The sequence below is a fragment of the Danaus plexippus genome, chromosome 27 (assembly GCF_018135715.1).
Source record: "Danaus plexippus chromosome 27, MEX_DaPlex, whole genome shotgun sequence".
In the NCBI taxonomy this organism is placed as follows: domain Eukaryota; kingdom Metazoa; phylum Arthropoda; class Insecta; order Lepidoptera; family Nymphalidae; genus Danaus; species Danaus plexippus.
The window spans coordinates 4,276,790-4,296,435 of record NC_083555.1 but is presented as its reverse complement, the minus strand read 5'-3'; the positions used below and the strand labels follow the sequence as shown (position 1 = coordinate 4,296,435).

The 19,646-nt window shown below is 30.0% G+C and overlaps 1 protein-coding gene across 1 annotated transcript in view; it reads left to right on the top strand.

Annotated features, from left to right (window-relative positions):
• The window catches only part of LOC116775607 (nephrin), a 109,767-nt gene that overhangs the window by 51,055 nt on the left and 39,066 nt on the right, over positions 1-19,646 (top strand). Inside the window, exons 5-7 of the mRNA XM_032668528.2 lie at positions 7,121-7,279; positions 14,237-14,312; positions 18,348-18,463. Coding sequence (XP_032524419.1) covers positions 7,121-7,279; positions 14,237-14,312; positions 18,348-18,463 — 351 coding nt within the window. The remainder of the gene's footprint in view (positions 1-7,120; positions 7,280-14,236; positions 14,313-18,347; positions 18,464-19,646) is intronic.

Sequence of the window (19,646 nt, the reverse complement as noted above, 5' to 3'; positions counted from 1 at the left end):
AAAGCTCAAGCTAAAGACCAAGATAAATAGTGGACTATTCGTTGTTAATATAACAATTGGATTCCGGTCAAGTTGACGAAGCAAATCCGAAGCTAGTGCTAATGTTTATATTGTATGATTGGAACAAAAATTGATTTGTCAGAGAAATAAAATCCAGACTGTTTGGGCGAATGCGAGCTAGAGATGCCGTTTGTAAGGAACTTAATACAATAGCCGAGCTGTTTGACTTCCACGACAGCCAAATTAAGATTGCAATTGATAATAAGAGTATTTTTTTTATTATAATTTTAAAGTAAAGTACTTTTTACAATATCCTTTACATACGTCTTAACTTTGTCGAACAGATATGTTGATTCCACAACTTGTGGTCAAAGTTTTTCCTAACGTTCACATCCACGACAAATATATCTGTGACGTCATTGGGGCATCCATCATACACGTCAATTCAAACAATCAGACCGTGCCATATGTCAGCCGAACGAGATTTAATTTTGTTACATTTCTTTTGTAAATTCTGGAAACATTTTTGGTTTCGATATAGTTTTCTTAGAAAGTGAAATGTTTATTAAATATAAACTAACCCTGAAGCAATAGGGCAAGATTAATAATCCCATTACACCTTCCAAAGTTCAAAAGTGAACACGTCAGCCCCAGGGGTGCCGGAGATAAAAATTGCTTTCGACCAGTACTAAGAAATATCATAAACCACAAAGAATTAATAATTCATCACAAACATATGAAATATAAGTCATAATCATAGGCCTCTTTTTGAACTCACTAACCATACAAACATAAGCTGATAAGCCGCCAACTAAAAATCGATGGAAAACCAAGCCAAATCCAAGGAATAAAACTAAAAATTATACAATATATTTCGCGCAATGCCAAGAGTGCACTATTAAGTTTGATGCATATCTGTGACTTTTGGCAAGAACGGCCAGCAAGAATCGTTGAAGCATTATCGGCGCTCTTGACAATTGAAACTTGTTCTCAAGATGAATACATTACCATCACTCTTTTATTCCACAATTAATTATGTTTTTACATTACTAAAATAACCACTTACATATACAGACGAACATAATGAAAAAGTTCAAAACTAAACTAATAAAGAGGAAACACAACTTGTAAACGTTTATAAAGTTACTGCAATATGGACAAGCATCCGTCCGAGGCAGTTCAGAAAGTTGGCAATACTGAAACATTAATAGAATTGTTTCAATAACATTAGCCTTCTTTATTGCTGTTATAATACTCTTGCTATATACCAACGTTAGCAAAAAACTAAACAATAAACAAACTGATTATTTTAGTATTGGTTTCTTCATCAGATACTTAATAGATAATAATGTCACTCGAAATCTTGAGAAGAATATATGCATTATATAATGCATATATATGAAAGGGTTCATGAAACAAAGGCAGAATGGAAATCTTTTATTGCAACATGATACGCGAGCATAACCGCGCTTCCAGCTTAGTACAACTACAAGAATTCCAATTACTTTAGCCTGTCGTGAAAACGAACGCTCTTGTAATTAGTTCCACGGTGCATTCCTAAAATTGTCGTTATTTCTGATATTGCATTTTATTTATATTCTTCTATTTTTTTTTAAACACTTTAACCTGTGTGTTGATATTTCAAATATTTTCAGTAACCAATTTTCTGGGACAGAATCCTATGTATTACATTTATTTGACAATTCTTTTAAACGATGATGCTTAGAAAAATAGAACGGCTTAAAATTATAAAGCAGATGAGGGGTCCAAATTACAAAACCTTAAAGGGACTGACAAAATCTACTTTAATATCCGAAGGGGCAAGTTTGGGAGCTCATTTTGGCATGTTTGCCCCTGTTGTTTGCTCAGGCCCCATTGTGAACCTTAATTGTGGCCACGGTATTAACATTTTGGGACTCCAAAGTATGGCGTTGTTGACACCAACGCCGTGGAAAGCATTTTTTGTGGCAGTGTAATCGTTACATATTATTATTTTTACAAAAAATTTTACATGTCACTCGGTAAGATGTAACGGCAAATAAGTAAGACTAACCTTGAATAGAAGAAGGTAAATGGAGACGAAATAACATTAAATCAGTTTATTCAAGCGCTTAACAAAGTGAAATCTTTAAAGCCTAATAAAAAGTTCAAAACGCGTATGAACTGTAAAGCGAGAAAACAAAATTCCTAAACACGTCTCCCGCAAATAGAAGTTGGCAGAAGCAGGGAACCACGTTTTAATTAGGCCGCTCTTATCGCAGTTCGACAGGCACAGCAAGAAAAACTCAATAATTACCTTTCCTTCTTAGGATGAGAATACAGAGAAGGCGATAGCGATTAAAAAGTTTTAATTATTTGATCCAAGAAACTTAGTGCTTAAGATTGAAAATTTAACTCTGATTTCAACTTTGTATTAAGGTTAGAACATAACTTTGAATTGAAACTGGATAAGTAGTCGTCCTTCCAATTTTTAAACGTAATTTATACGTAATTTAGGTGGGGAATTAATAATTTCATCTTATTAAAGCGGATAAACAAATATGAATAAAAAATACCAGATGGAAGTATCTTACGTTCAAATGAAGCATGAATACAACTGCTGATATCGCGCTGCCATTATTTTTATAAAACTACTCATCATCTTCCGCCAGTAATTTTAATGGAACTTCACCGTTTTTGTACTTCTAATTACATCCCTGCTCTGTGGGGGACTCCTTGTCTTTTGTTATCTTTTAACGTTCTTTTGTATTTTTGAGTAAGTTTGTTGAGAATGATGTTTTGTGATTTTCTCCTTATAATGGTAATCAATGGCTCGTCCTTTTGTTTTCAAATGAACCGTTCACTTTGTTTTTCCGACGAAAAAACGATATGCTCGTTTCAACGTGAAAATGAATACGCCTGAATTAAATGTAGATATTATATAATATATTGAATATTATATAAAGAAGTACATCTGACTACACATATGTTGCTTTTATATTTTTTTTAGCAACTTTACTAATAAAAGTCTTTATTAACACTTACCCAACGATTGTTTTTTCTGCAAATAAAACTCTTAGCTATTTGACTAGAATATGTAATTCAAAGAACGGGGTTGCCTTCAAGCAAAGTTTCCAACTTTTGTACAGTGCGCCCAATTGTTTTCAGTTCACTGAATACAAATAGAGGTGAGTTTCGAACGGTGTTTGTTGAACACCGTACAAACTGTAGATTTGCTTGCGGCGTTTTCTCGTTCTGTTTTCTTTGGAAGTTTCGCGGGAAATAAGAACCAAAAAGTGTTTAGCTTTTGTTATTGAATTTATTAGACGTGCCTTAACGAGCAAGCGATCTTTCGAGTTAATAAATTGCTAGGAGTAGTCCTTGCTACCTTAACTTTATACCAATTTAAGTTTTTCCATGCCTCAGCTATAATAGAGGTTAAAAATGTAAAACTAATTTGCAGACCCATAAAACAACCTAACAAGACAAGAACAAGAACAAAATGTTTAGCTCAGCCAGTGTTGGAAAAGTGAGAAACAAATTTAAAAGTAGCTGTTTTGTAAACTAATGTTTAGATTTCTTCAAATTGCATTATTTCTCACTACTTCTTAAATAGAGTTATCGTTTTTGAGATTCATAATATATTATTATAATGATTGTATGCCTTATTTTTACTAGATTCATATCATTTTGTGTTCGCAAAAAGCTGTAAGTAGCATAAGCCTTATTAAATAATTCAAATTCCTTGTGTAAACTGTAATGAGGTGACGAAGAAACAAAATAAACCAAAAACAAGTAATGACCCCGTGTTGACAACCACTGGCCGCAACAAAGCCGAAGTTCCCACCTTTGTGTGGAGCCAGGGGAGCATAACTGTTGGTCGCTAGACAGCAATATCCTGTTACGTGGCTTGGGTTAAAAGTGGAAGCGACCTTTAGCCAATTACAATTATAATAACAAATTAAATTTGATACTGATAAAATATATCAAAAACTTACCGATTACCGAAATTAAACAATGATAATAAATCCAACAAGTTTTTAAATGATGAAAAAACAAGGGGTGATTTTTAAAATAAGCCATCCACTTAAAATCTTCGAAGTTAATTTGTATGCCATTTTTATAAGTTAAAAAACATAAGGCATATATTTTTTCAAAAATCTCCAAATGCACCATCAAAATGAGATGAAGCATTTCATAAACATCATATTTACACATGATAACGACTTGATTATTATCAAGGCTACAAATTAATGAAAAGTTAAAAATAAGCCCGCCACCTCCTGCACCATGGACCGTACAGTTGTTGTCGTAGCTGAATAAAACGATGTACAAAAATTAATCTCGGATTTTGGTTAGAAGTGCCCAAACGCTAAACTGGTTTTATGATACTATTTCGCTAATTTAAAATGTAGGTATAATGTAAATAAATAAATTTTAACAATTCCTATATTATCAGCAGTTCTTATTTCTAAGATAAGATGTTAATAATAATTTGTTTCTTGAACATTTTAAAAGTAGTGTAGTTTTTTTTTTGTTGGTTTTTCATAAAAACAAGAAATTTCTTTTGTAAAGGTTTTTTACGCAATTGCATGTTTACTCGACTGTTATATTATTAAATTTATTTACATTTTATAAAGAACAAATCATGGAATAAGCTGTGAGTGAAGAATATTACTCTGTCAGTTTTATAACGAACACGATATAACTCGTACGAATAAAATGTACGTATATGTTGACAAGTTTTAATTTTTAATTTTTATTTCAAACTACACACTCGCGACATTTCAGTTACTTTGCAGCAACCTTGATCGCAGGCAGGCGAGACGAAAAATCATTTTTATATAAATGAATACTCGCGAATGTCTTAAGGCTCTCAAAATATATTTTTTTAATATAATGAAGTCCAGTGGTTTGACAATTCTTACTTGTTTAATAAAATTTGATTATATAAAATTACATATAAGTAATATTTAGCAGACAAATATTATATGGATATACATACAAGTTAACAGAAATAAGTAGTAGTATATCCGGAATTGTATATCCTGTTTTTTCCTTGAAATATTGAAGTGAACATTTTAATAACGTTTTTATTTGATAACGAAATAAAGCACAAAATTCTAAAAATCATAGAATTCTCCAAGGCAATATGGTTTCTCCGATATTGATGAGAGTCGTTTACAGACAGACGACTGAAACGACATTTGTTAAACGTATAATATATCTTACTGTAACACCAAAAATACAAATTAAGTAATATAATTAAACCATTTTTCTAAAGTAAAAGTACTGGTCTTTTTAGTATTAGAAAAATTACAACAAGCTTGAAGTTTTCAAACAAAAACTATACCCATAATCAATACATATATATAAACCAGTTATTCTCAAACTTGGATCTTTAAGTGTAAATCAGTAAAATAATGTTTTGACTGTCATAGTGATAACAGTAAGCCTTCGATTAATTTAACAACTATCTTGTGTACATGAAAAGTCATTCCCGATTTACTAATAATTTTTCTGTTGTGTTATATTTAACCCTGCATAAAATTAAGTTTGTTGATGTACTTTCAAATTCTGTTTGTAACTAAGCTTCCCGTTGACGACATAATGTCGTATCTGCGTCGTCACGTCTGATATGAAAGGCTCCAACTTCGCGGTTGTATTACGTGTATTATTGAACTATTATTAAATTGCAATATTTATTCATGGCCACTATTGTAGTATAATATTGGTGAGGTATGCGAGGGAACGGAATTGCTACTTTTATTTATTACATTTCATTGTTGTGTTATAAATGACTCTCATAAGTTATCTTCCGCTTTTAATAAAAAATTCTAACTTGTTTTATTCTTAGCTAACATATCAGTTTCCTTTCACAATTTCTCTTTTAAAAATATTTGTTTCCTAACGTACGTTTGCACAATACAATGGCTTTATATTCTCTTCTTTATATTTTGATTTTATAAATCGTACTGAATAGTTTAATGAAATAAGTTCAAAAACCATAATTAATTTTAAAACACGTTTGTTTCAGGCGATCATATATACGTTGTAGTTAAACTTAAACACCCACAAATTGTTTTTCTAATATGTGAATTTTATATAATTTAATTATGACTTTGAATGAAATAACAAAACTACGCTGAGCACAAGTATTCCTCCTCACACTACAAACGAGGTGTCTCTCGTTTCTATACATAAAATTGAAACATGCAAATATTGATACATCATAAACGCTTATATTTTATGACGATGCAAACTTGGACAAAACTTACAGACCCTAACAGTTATATGATAAAAATTCAATGTTTCTTTTGTATGACTGTATTATTATATTCTATGCTTTATCCCATAGTATTTTATTTATAATAGATATTGTGTTTATCGCGTTATGATAAACGTATCACTCAATAAAATCCGCGACGCGATTTGGCAAATATTTCAGCGGAACAAAAACCAACATTCAGTTTTTATACAGGATCATAACGGACATAAATGCTGAAACAATAATGTTATATTTTTAATGTTTTCCGTTACACGTTTGTCAAACCGATTATTAAGTCGAATTGAATAAATATTTTATTATCGTTTCGAATCGGTCTAAATTTAATAACGAATCTATGTAACCAATAGAATGAACGAAATCTAAGTCGTAACAAAGAAATAAGTCCATAAATTTAAACAGATTACAAATCAGCCCGCAGTGTAATGATATTCGAATAACAGGGAAATGATTAATTTTGCAATATAAGGCTGTTCAGGTAACCGTTAAATCGACATCATAATCTTGACTCTGATATCACCTAAATTTTAATTGTTCTGTGTATTTTGCATATCTCGGAAGATAAGTAATTAGAATTCGCAGAAAATTGCCCTTGTTCGGATCTCCATTGATATTTCCTTGCGTAATGCGTTTTAGGAATTTACAATTTAACAATTTACGCTAGAGTATTTGTTGTAGATATTAATAAGAAAATACCAACGATAATACGTAGAAAGATTTTTTAAATCTCTTCAAAAACTATAAAAATAAAAAAGATATATTTTTTTTCTTACAAATACAAAGTAAAAGATAGCATGTAAACGGAATGTGTATTTTGCTTGATGAATAAAAAGTATCTTAAATTATTTTTTCCAGCGCCACCCAATGCCGTGGAGATCGTGAATCATCCCCACAATTCCAAGCTGGAGGTAAAGGAAGGAGAGGATGTGGTGCTAGAATGTCAGGTGAAAAACGCCAAACCAGCTGCCAAGATAGTGTGGTACAGAGGAAACCAGGAGATGAAAGGGGATAAAGGTATGCTTATATAATAAAACTCTACTAAAAGACAGCTGCTGATTAATGTGGATGACGTGAATATTTAGATGAGATTTGTTCAGATTTGTTGTCGTCAGAGTTGCTCCAAAAAAAATTTTTCGTTAAACATTTGAAGTGTAGTTAGTTACCGTCTTCATATTTTTTTTACCAAATATATTGTTACATTATGGTAGTGAACAGGTTTAAGAGGGCATTATAGACGTTTAGCTATAATATACCCAACATGGCCATATTGCTATTATTAAAAAAAAGTAATAACATTAGATAATAATATAAGACGATTTGATTCCTAAGCGAAATAAAATAAATGGCGTATGAGAAAATATATAAAGCTACCTTCTTCGAAGTTCCTGTAATCTTTTCCATGAAATTTATGATTAGGTGAAATAATACGTATGTACGTTTGAATTTAAATATATATTTTTAATCATAGCATAATAAAAAAAAAACATTACACACCCTCGTCTGTAGTTTTTGTTAAATTAATAGCATAAAATATTAAACATCTCCCGTTTCCAAACTTGTGACACATTAAAAATACATTCCCAATTTAAAATACTGAACTGAAAATTTCAAAATGGCTGTCGTGTATGTGACATGTGTCATTTGGAAAAAAAATGTTTTTTTTTATCAAACCGATAGTTGGATGACGTCATTATTGACTTTCAGATTTTGTGTACAGCTTTATGAATGTAGGAATTGTTTTGTACAATAATATATTTCTGAGCTAGCTTTCTAATGAGTGTTAATATTCACGCTAGTATACGCTAATGTGAAGTAATTAAAGTTGAAAATTATAATTATATTTTAAATATAAAACAGTTCAATGCACGAATTTAAATAATAAAATTAATAAGGTCGTCCAAAATGATTCAGGTTCGAATCTCGTTCATGTCGATGAATTTCAATACAAATGAATCTACTAGCATAATCGTAGTTTACAATTTCAGCACACAAGTTCCTTACAGTTGTTTACATTCAGTGAAAATTTTAATTTAATAATATGAAAGCAATATTGCTTACTGCTAAAACTCTCCTAAAACAGATCTAAGATGTGATTTAATGAAACAAAACAACCATAATATTTAATTCTAATAAATTCAGTTACTTGGTTTTAAAGAGTTAAAGTCCTAGTACTTCCATTGTCATGGAGTTATACGCTCAGATAGTTAGCTTACGATCAGAATGGACCTTCAGTCCTTCATCCAAATATACACCATGAATTTTGTACCCATTGAAAACTAATGTAGTTTTGTTTCATTCTTATAAAACGAAATACAATACAACAATAATGTGCTTTTAATTAGTATGCAATTGCTATAAACAAATCTTTTAATTCACATAACAGAAAATATAGAACATAAAGTATCATCAATAGTCCATATATAATGTTTTATATAAAAAATTAATACATTTAAAATTCAATTTGGTTTAAGAGCGATTAAAGCGATCGTCTCGCATCGTTAGGCGGGATATTGAAAAATCCATTTGATGAGGGGGTGAAACATCACCTGGGGGTTGGAAAGCTATTGACTGGTGTTAACAAATTAAAATAGATATAAAAAAAACCTTTATTATATTCACTAAATCGTGCCTAAAACATGAACAGATAAGGTTTGTTTTGCTTTGTCTTTAATTTATTTAATACTACGCCTTTGTTTTAACAGATACATTTCATGTAATAGTGTTTTTTTTTAATATAAAACGCACTTTCTACCTACAAACATGATTTAGTTTAATTTAATGTGCTTTTCATTTTAATAATCTGTTGTAATTTATCAACACAGTAAAAAACTTGTTCCAGTTAAATAAAACTAACATTTTCATCTCGTCTACGCATAATCACGATTGCTGCAATGTAACCGAAACGTCGGGAGCGTGTAGTTAATTAATAAAAAACGTAGTATAAATGAAAAAATATTAGTTTCATTTAAATGAATACTCGCGATAGTCTCGGACGTCATTAGTATTCCAGCCAATCATGTCTTTAAGGTTACTATAACAGCCAACTCTGGATGAAACTGAAGATAAAACTATATTATGTTTGTCAAACTAATTTCAAAGACAACGCTAAACACAATCTATTCATTTTTGATCGTTTTTATTATATACAATCCACAAACTTTGCTCTTAAAATCACTAAAACCAACTTTAACAATGTTGTAATTAAGTTAAGGAATTAAAATAACTTAAAATGTACACTATATGATATGCGCATACAGAACGCATGTAACTTGTTACTGCATTTAAAAGGAAATAGTTTTTGTGAGGTAAAAATCTATAATTTTGTTTTATAAGCTAACATATGCTAGCATATTTCGAATTTTATTAAAATAAATTTTATTATTCGGAACACGAGAATAATAAAAATAGGGTTATTGTTTATAGAAATATATTTAATATATATATATATTTTATAATTAAAGCACAATAGAAGAAATCTAGAACTAAAAATCGTATTATATGGATACAGATATTAAAAAATCACAAAATTTGTGAAGAGTCAATCAAAAGTTGGAGAAGCGTGATTGGTTGAATACGCGTTGTTGTAACATCGATAATTGGCTTCCCATCACTAATTGGAACTATCTCGCAGTTATTAATTAAGGAAGTTTTCGATTTCAATTAGTAAACAATTGCCGTATATATTACTCGTACCATCGGTATCGATCAACGTGATTCGCGGCTGGGTTAGCGGTTACAGACAAAGGCGCCGTCATTGTTAGTTTTTTTTTAAATCTAACGTACCTTAAACCAGATTACAGAGATATATTCTATAAAAAACATTGTCCGTAAACTTCAATGTCGGAGCAACCCTTATAATGTCGATGAAAATAGTCGATGAACACAAACGATTAAGATAAACGGATGGTTTTAATAGGAAATTCCGAAGCCGTTCCCCAATCCACGATGATATTAGATGTCGATATTCGTTAAATGCATCACTAGATATCACGCTTCACGAATCCTAGATACGGCCTGTCGGTATAAAATAATATAACACCCGTTATCCTTAATATCATTATCTATTTATTTAAAAGGAAAATTATATATCGTATAAAAATATCATTACAAAATCTACAAATGTTTATTTTTCTCAAACACGCCACTGTATTTTTTTTCTGCCGATAGATCTATAATGCACGAAGGATATAATTATAATCAATAAGTCTAATAAATATCGTTACATATTCGCAACTAGTGGTAACACTTCTTTTTTCTCCACGTCATATCCAGCTTTATTAAATCCGTCGCCAATAAACCGCGGACGTCGATATGAAGTTTCGTTGATGTATTGATCGAGAAGGCTCATTGTTTGAAGACATTTTTTCTGAATTCAAAAACATATATATATATATATACAAAATTTTATACAAAAGCTAACGTAAAGCCTCATTGTCATTACCTCGTTGTATCATGATTATGAAATATATTATCTGTAAGCCCATGCTTACGATTTTCATTACGAAAAGCAATAATGTATTTTCCCAGTGAATTATCATTACTGTTGAAAATAATTCTTGCTCTGAGAGTACTCGAGTGCGCGCGGTTGTTCCCAGAACGACCCTTGTGCGTAGGATTCCCTAAATGCGAGGAAAACGATCTTTAATTATGTATTTTTTTTTTTAATAATATCAAATATAATTAAGTTTGATGGTATAGTTATATTCATAATTCATTTTCTCATAAAATAGGGTTAGTGAGAAGAAAATAAGGCGGCTTTATAATTTTCTAATTTATTCATTTTGCAAGTAAAGATGCATTTCATTTTTTTTTTATTTTAACATGATCGTGACAAAGGTTTCATCTTTTTGTGGAAATACTTAAAATATTTGGTAACGACTATGATTTAATAAAGTTATTTTAAGGTGACGGATCTCCTCATTTCGTTCCAACTATTGATAGCACTATAATCATTATTTAAAAAGGCTGTTAAAAAGCCAAAGCTACTGAAAACTATCATACCGGGAATCACTGTGGCTATTAATTATACGGTATTTGTAAATAACTTTATTTGTATATGAGAAACCAAGTTTTAATGACATGCAATGTAATTTTAAATTTTTATCATATAAATTTGAATAGAGAAACTTTCTATAAAACTTTGTGCTCCTAAATAGTTTTGGACGCAATTTTTGTAATTTTTTGATATCATGAATATATGTCGAGTAACTGAGAATGGACTCAAACATTTATGCTCTTATTTCTGACACTTTCGTGATATATTATTAAAAATATTTTAATATATTTGACGGAAATCCTCATCGAGTGCAAAAATAATAACTGAATTCGGTCAACAATAAAATAGATAAGACCGTACACAAATAATATTCACTCAAATAGTTTATCTGTTTTAAAATTCGGTGGGACGGATATTAATAATTGCTTGCTCCATATATTACGAATGATTTTAATCTGTAAATTTCTTAATACATACGTCAGAATCTCGGAAACGGCAGTAACCGAATGCAAAAATATACAATTAAATTATACGGAACCAATTTCTTTGGCGCCGCCCCTTTATTTTATTGTAAGGGGATATTTTCCAGTTTCTTGGATCCAGTGTAATGCTTTGAAATAGGAAATTTTTCCTTATATCGTAATTTTATTTGCTTCGCTGATTTAATGGGGAATTGGAATTGTTATGGTATAACTTGTGGAATTTATTAACCGCGGTCTTGAATTAATAGTTCTGTGGACAGGCCATGGTTAGCTCGACTTTAACTCCTCACGGTTTCTGTGGCAGGAAATGTTTCGATTGCAATTACATTGTATTATTGATGCTTAAGTTTATGTATGAACTGTTCCTTCAAAAGCAAAAAAATAAATAAAAAGTTTAAATTAAATTTGGTCTATGTATGAAGATCTCATTTGTTGAATAAATCCCAAAAAAAAAATTATTGATTCATGTAATGTTATGAGAGATTAAAACAAAGGTCTATCTCATTACAATAAGTGAACCCTTTCGTATAGCAATTAAAGTTTAACATATAAATTTTATTTTAAAATTTGCATGTCTGAACTATTAAACGTTTTAGTTAAAGGGATCCCTTTAATTCAGGCACATTAAAATGAGACCATAGAGTTTTGAAATGTTCAGACCGGACGTAATTGCTCTTACGGTTCGATTGACAAAATGGCGGGCCGGAATAAAATACAGATATTTTGTATTCCGTTGGAAATATCTGTTTTTTATCAAATCTATATTCCGATGTGGTTTGAACAGAGATTTATTTGTTTTCTGTGATGGCATTCTTTTCTTTCATTATTTATTTTCTTTACCAACAATTTATTATTATAATATATAATGGAATAATTTTTATATAAAATGTTTATTGTCATCCTAAACCTATTTTTGGGGTAAAATATAAATAAAAATTTTAATGTACGGCTTGTGATTTCATTGTGACTTTGTTTTTTCAGGCGCTTATTTTGATGTATATGTTCTTTTGTTTGTCTGCCCGTCTGTATATTTTACTTTTTATGTTAGTTATGTTATATTTATCTTAAAAAAATGACTTTTGAAGTATTTTTTTTTTAAATATTTTTTTATATTTCAACTAATAAGAAACGTTAAGTATCTAGCAATATTTATATAATCGCCGAGTCGAAAACTATTTTGATCCCTTTTAGTTCCTATTTTTTAAACGGAAGTGTATTTATTTACAAGTAATTTCCATAACTTTTGTACGCTTTTATTCCTCATAAAAGAAAATTCGTTGAAGAAGACTATCAAAATTTTATTATCCTTTCAAAACTTAACCAAAGTTAAGATCAGATCTATTTGAATGACATCAAGAATATTTAGGTACTCCGAAACCTTGTTCAATCTACAGCAATATTTCATTAGCTGAACCTCATAAAAAACTTTAACCACACAAAACACATAACAGTTACATTTGATGTAAACAACGCCCTCTCCTCACATACAGAGCTCTGTACCAACGCCCTGGAGATATATAAGGCTTAATTTTAGCAATTTAGACTCCATAGGCCTATCGAGTGTGAGATAAACAGAGCGAGCCTTTGTCTAACTTATACAAATAACATTACATAATTTATTTAAACTGTTCCTTGTTGCGTTAGTAGAATATACTGTGTACATTTATAGGTATGTTGGGTAGGCGTACTAGAATAAAAATAGTATCTTTACGGAAAACTAAACAGATTTGTGTGGAATCATACCAGATTAATAGTTTGTCAAACCGATAACACAAAATATTTCTATATAAATATATCCAGATAAAAAAATTCATTATAATTTTATTTGGCTATTTTCAAGTCGTTTACGAAACGGAAATATTGTTTACGAAAATATCAAATAAATATACATTTAAATTCCACTCGTTAAATGAAATACGAATTACATTTTTAATAAGGACGGAAAAACGTTAAAAACATTTTCACAAGGAAAACGAAACATACACCAGAATCACAAGCGGCTGATACGTAAATTAAAACCGGGAAAATTGAAAACAAAAGTATTGAATTCAAGATCATGTTCCTGGCATCAATAGACTCTGATGAGTTTGAAAACTCTGAACTTACACGGATTCACTCTCATTCAAAGTTAGACTAATATAGATTATTTGGCTAGTTATGTACCGATTAAACACAAACGGAAAACCGATATAAACAAACTATATCTCGACTTTATACATTCAGATGGTATGAGCGAACACATCAACACACAAACGCGATTCAATAAAACTAATATTTTGAACTACATACTCCCAACGGCGGTTACTTTGCAGCAACCATGATCACAAACGAGTTGATGATACTTAAAAACGCTTAGTAATCCGCAAATATGAGTTTTATTTAAATGAATACTCACGAAAGTCTTTGGTATCATTACACAAACATTGTTTATCGCTATAATAAAAACATAATTGATGTTAGCCTTATTAAACATAAACGTTTCTTTTGTTACAGTTTCAAGCGAAGACATCAAAGAAGTCGAAGCCGCTAACGGAAATCCCAAATCAACGAGATACACAACAATATCCAGGTATATTTTATAAATAAAATTAAATTCAAACATTTTTATATCAAATTGTGAGTTTTTTTTTCTGAATTTTAATTACTTTTTAAACCATTCCGCGTGCTAACAAGCTGGAAGTCTAAGCTCGTTTTGGTACCGCACTGGACGCGTAGCTCGTGTGTAGTTGGACTTTATTTCAGACTGAACTTTTTAGCAGTGCAAAAACATTACATACATATAAATGCGATCTATTTACCCTATCTTGTTTGTTAATATAATGATCTCTAATTGTAGTATACACGCAACATTAATTTCACTCGCCGCAGGGATATCCGTGTGTAGTAACAAGTATAAATAAAACGATAAAATCAGGGACAAACTCACAACTAATACCGTATTGGACAATTTCTGTCAAAACCCTGACGTGGGTCCAACGGGTCTGAATAAAATATTGTGCCTGTCTTTATATAATTTGAATTATCCAATAGCAGCAACTTATTGGACATCATTAACTAGTCTCAAAGTAGTTTATTGGTTAGGTAGAGAGCATGATAGAAGTTGCCAAATCCGATTATACGAGGACAAAACAATATTTGAGTGGACGAACTCACTATAAAAAAACTCCGCCGCTTTTCAATCAATTTATCCGTATTTTTATATGAATAATAAAAATATAAAGAAAACATAAACCTCATGTTTTAATTTTATTAGCGTTAACTCCATAGAGTATGGTTGATAGCATTTAAACTGAGCGTTTAAATGCATCTTTGATATTAAATAATAACATCAAATAATTTAAATGAAACTAATATTGTTCGGAAAAAACTACCCGTGATTTATTTTTGTAAAGAACTACATACTCCCGACGTTTCGGTTACTTTTCAGCAACCGTGATCACGGGCACACCTCGTCTGCCGTATGTAGTTCTTACGTAGTTTATCTGAAAAATATTAGTTTCATTTAAATGAATAAAACTCGCGAAAATCTTAGATCTCATAACATCAAATAAACTCATGATTCTTACCTACATTTCAAAAATTTAATCTAAGCTATATAATATGATCAATTTAATAATATCGAAATTAATTCATACACCAAAAGCTGTCAATTAAGTAAGTATGACCGTTAAAATAATTCAAATACTCATATTCATAACATGCTCATGAAACAAACGTAAACTCCCAGAACATCGTAAATAACGAAATTTCATTATGATGAATTGAAATCATCAACAAAAGCTCACCATATTACCTACAAGTTTAAATTTAAATATGAGAAAAGTTCCAAACTCCTGTTATTTCCCTCACATTCAACTAAACGCCGAGTTACAAACGCACAGACAAAACATAAATTACTTTTACGAAATGTCGTTAGTCGTCGCTTAGTGACGACGATGTCATGTAACTGGATACGTCTAAATATATGTTTATTGTAAGTAACAACTAATTAATGATGGACATTATTTACTTCACAGTAATTTTATTATTATCATTATAATTTTCCTGTCTAGTATCTCTATTTGTTGGTAGAGTTTATTTCGTTTTACTTTTTTTATCTTATATGTATATAGATTTAAGAATTAGATATCGTTACAAATATTATTATAATGAATGGTAATTTTTAGCTAATACTGGGAGTAGAATAGCTGAAATTCACAATTTGGAATCTCATTCAGGACACATAATATTGTATTAAAGTTAACACCGATGTCTAACAACAACAGCTATGTGGTGGTGTCTCGGTAGTGAACATTGTTGGGTTTGAATCTGGTGGGACTAAAGATTTTCTTGAAGAAAAACTTGAAGAAAATTTCATTATTTTAATACTTATTATGATATGGACTATTTGTTATTTAAGTCATTTAATTTACGCTAGAGCAAAACATCAAAACTAGTCTCTATTCGTATTAGGTTTTATACGTTATATATGTATATACAGAGATTTTTTTACCTCTTATAATTACGATCAAAATATTTAAAAGTACTCTCATTTGTGATCACAATACGTCCTTAAATTAAGTTATTTAAACCTGTCTTGAAATATTTAACATGAATATGTGTATTTAAAGTTAAGCTAAAATAACTTGCATGAGGAAAAAAAAACATGGAATTATAATTTCAGTGCATCTTTATGAATGGCTTAAATTTATGAGTTAAAATTCATACATTTATGCATGAAATCTTACACAAGAAAACTTAGCATAACCTATGTTACAGCGGGTTGGAACTAACATTTTTGTTGGCCAGCGTTACAAAATCTCTATTTCTTTGAAATATTTAAAACTTATTTGTCTATTACGATTTCGGTAGATGCGCTTTATTTATTGTAATTGAAATATAAATCGTATTACATCTCCGTAAATTAAATGATCTAATATTATAAGAAAAAAACAATATAATTTTATTATTCAGCAATTAATTTATAAAATACAAATAAACAGTCTGACGGACCTGTCTCTTCCATCAATACGAGTTCCATGTAACGCATGACACGGGATAAAAGTTTGTCAAAAGTTTAAAATTGATGTAACAAATAAATGTACAGATGTATTTTATTTAGTAATTTTATTTCCATCGAGAAAAAACATTTATATTTTTTAATAAAATGACATGAAATATAATAACTAGACGTGTCATGGTATTGGAATAAATGATGCGTAAATTATATATGCGAACAAATGTATGTGATGTTAGCACAGAGCTGACGCGACGTAAATTACGAGGCTAAAATATAGCCAGCAACGACGGAGGCAGTAAATTTTTAGTTAACTGTTAATTAGTTACATTATGTATTATTTAAGTATACACGAAAGGAAGAATGTCAAGCTTAAAACATGCTAGGACTAAATCGTTTTGCCAATTTTAAATGCCAATATAAATAGTGTATATATATATATATATATGTTTTAAGTAAACAATAAAGAATAGATCTAAACTACGTTATATATTAATACTGCATTCATAATAGTATATCATATCAATTCAGAATCAAAGTGATACTTCGCACGACACGTCACAAAGACGAGAGTCCAGAAACAAAGTACTTATAACACAAAATAAAAAAACAAACAGATCACTATGCTGTTTTTCACTATTTTAATAAAATTTACAAAATCTGTTATACATTTTTTTATTGTAATTTTATCTGTAATAACATATATTTAATATTGTAATACAAAAACATACAATAATAGTAATAATCTCGTTTTAGATCTTCAATCTTTGCGTAATGATATTATACAAGAAATAAGTTGTATAATGTATAGTGCAATGATATAATTCTTAGTTCACAAGCATTTAATTAAGCTATTAGGAACAGATGCACGTCTCAAATAGTTGGCGACAGGCATTTATACACTTATTTGAGAATTTCGCCCGAGTGAAAGCGATTAAAGTGTCCGCATACATTGTAAGATATCTTTATTCTTTGATTTTAATACAATAGCTCTTTATAATGCCCCTACGTTATACCTTATTTACGTTTATAATTTATTTTAAAACCCTCTCATGCTCACTCGAATACACTCATGTATGATACTATACGTAAACTATATTTATTATCAGCATAAAATGTCTCTGATAACAATATCTTTGGAAGATCAGTGTAGCATTAATTCTGAGAATTTTCCCTTTAGCAATATCAGACGTGAGCTTAATATGGCATTAGTAACAAAATTCCCCTCTATATAAATTGCTACTCGCATGCCTTTCGCTGGGTTCTGGTTTGTCTCATATAACGCTTTCAACGCATTGGTCATAGACAAAGGAGAACGTTAGAATTTAGATCATTGTACACGCGAAAGCAATTGCTTTTTAGTTCCTTTATATTATTAAAATATAATGTTCTCATGATCGATATCAAAATACATTAAATGAATCTGATTCATCAATATACACGTTAATTTTTCGTCAAATAAATCGATTCTGAATTTATATTTTATATATTTCCAATACCGCTAAGAGTCACGTTCGTTAAATTACGTGACTAAAAATTTATAATGTCTGTATAGAAATGTCTATTACAATATTTATTTTATTCATTGTTTGTATTATGTTTTATCAGAGTTCACTTCAAAGCTACTTCAGAGGACGATTACGCTGATTTTACTTGTGAAGCACGCCATGAAGCGCTTCAGAGGGACCTGCCGATGCGCAGCACGGTACAGCTCAGTGTACTATGTAAGTATATATTACTAAAGAGAAATCTTAAATAAATTGCTATAAAACTTCAATGATTGATTTACACTAAGGAACTATAAGTGTTCATTATATAAAGGTCTTTAATATCTCTGAGTTCAAATAAATCAATATACTACGAAACAAGACAAAACGCTAACATGTATACAACGATACAAGATAAGTATATACGACATTAAAATTTTCTCAATATTTTTGTTTTTATATAAACTGAATGTACCTATCCCATGACTTCGGCTCTACGGACCACAAAGTCGTTACACGACAAGCAAAACAAACAGACAAGATTATTCAAAACTACCATAGATATTCAAGAAAAATCACAAATACGGAATCAAATTAAAATATATAATAATCATAATTTAACTTGAACATAATCAATAAGTGCTTATTTGAACGATTCCAAAGTATTGATTAATTACTAGTTCCGACCGTACGTCTGAATAAAGTCTCCGTCTGTCTTAAATTGCGATTTTGTGTTAAACTGCAGACGCTTCGATGTAATTGCTGTCATGAGAGTTTAAAGGGTATGTCAAAAATGGCTGACTTACGCAAAGCAGTATTACGAGCTGATGGACTAATTCATTAGTGAAGACCTAACGTTGCGTTTATCAACATATTATATAATAATGTAATCAAGGCGATCATTAGTATAATTTATTAATATCAAATCTCAGCTAACAAGTTGTATTTGAACATTATCTGTCTAAATTCTTGTTGCTTAGGGAAACTGTAAGATATCTAGCATACTCAAAAAATTATCCTTAAATATTAATTTCAAGTAATAATTGTATCAATAAATTGTGTCAATTTTAATGTGTGGGTAGTCATGAATTTTTATTCTAGTCGACTTGTATTTATGTTTCTGCAATTACTTTACTTATCTTAATTATAATTTTATAATATATATCTATCCAATATAGGATAAGCTATTTAAAATTTAGGTTAGTTTCATTAAAACAAATTGAAAAGCTCTCGTCGCTGAAAGCGGAATATCATTATCTTAACTTTTAATATATTTCGTGTGTTATTATTGGCGACGGAAATACAAATGAAGTTGCGACTTTGTACATTTAATTTCGCATTCGTTGAAAAATTACTAAAAAAATCATGAAAAACAATACAAATTATCAAAATTAGAACAGTGAACTCTGCGTTGTCTCCC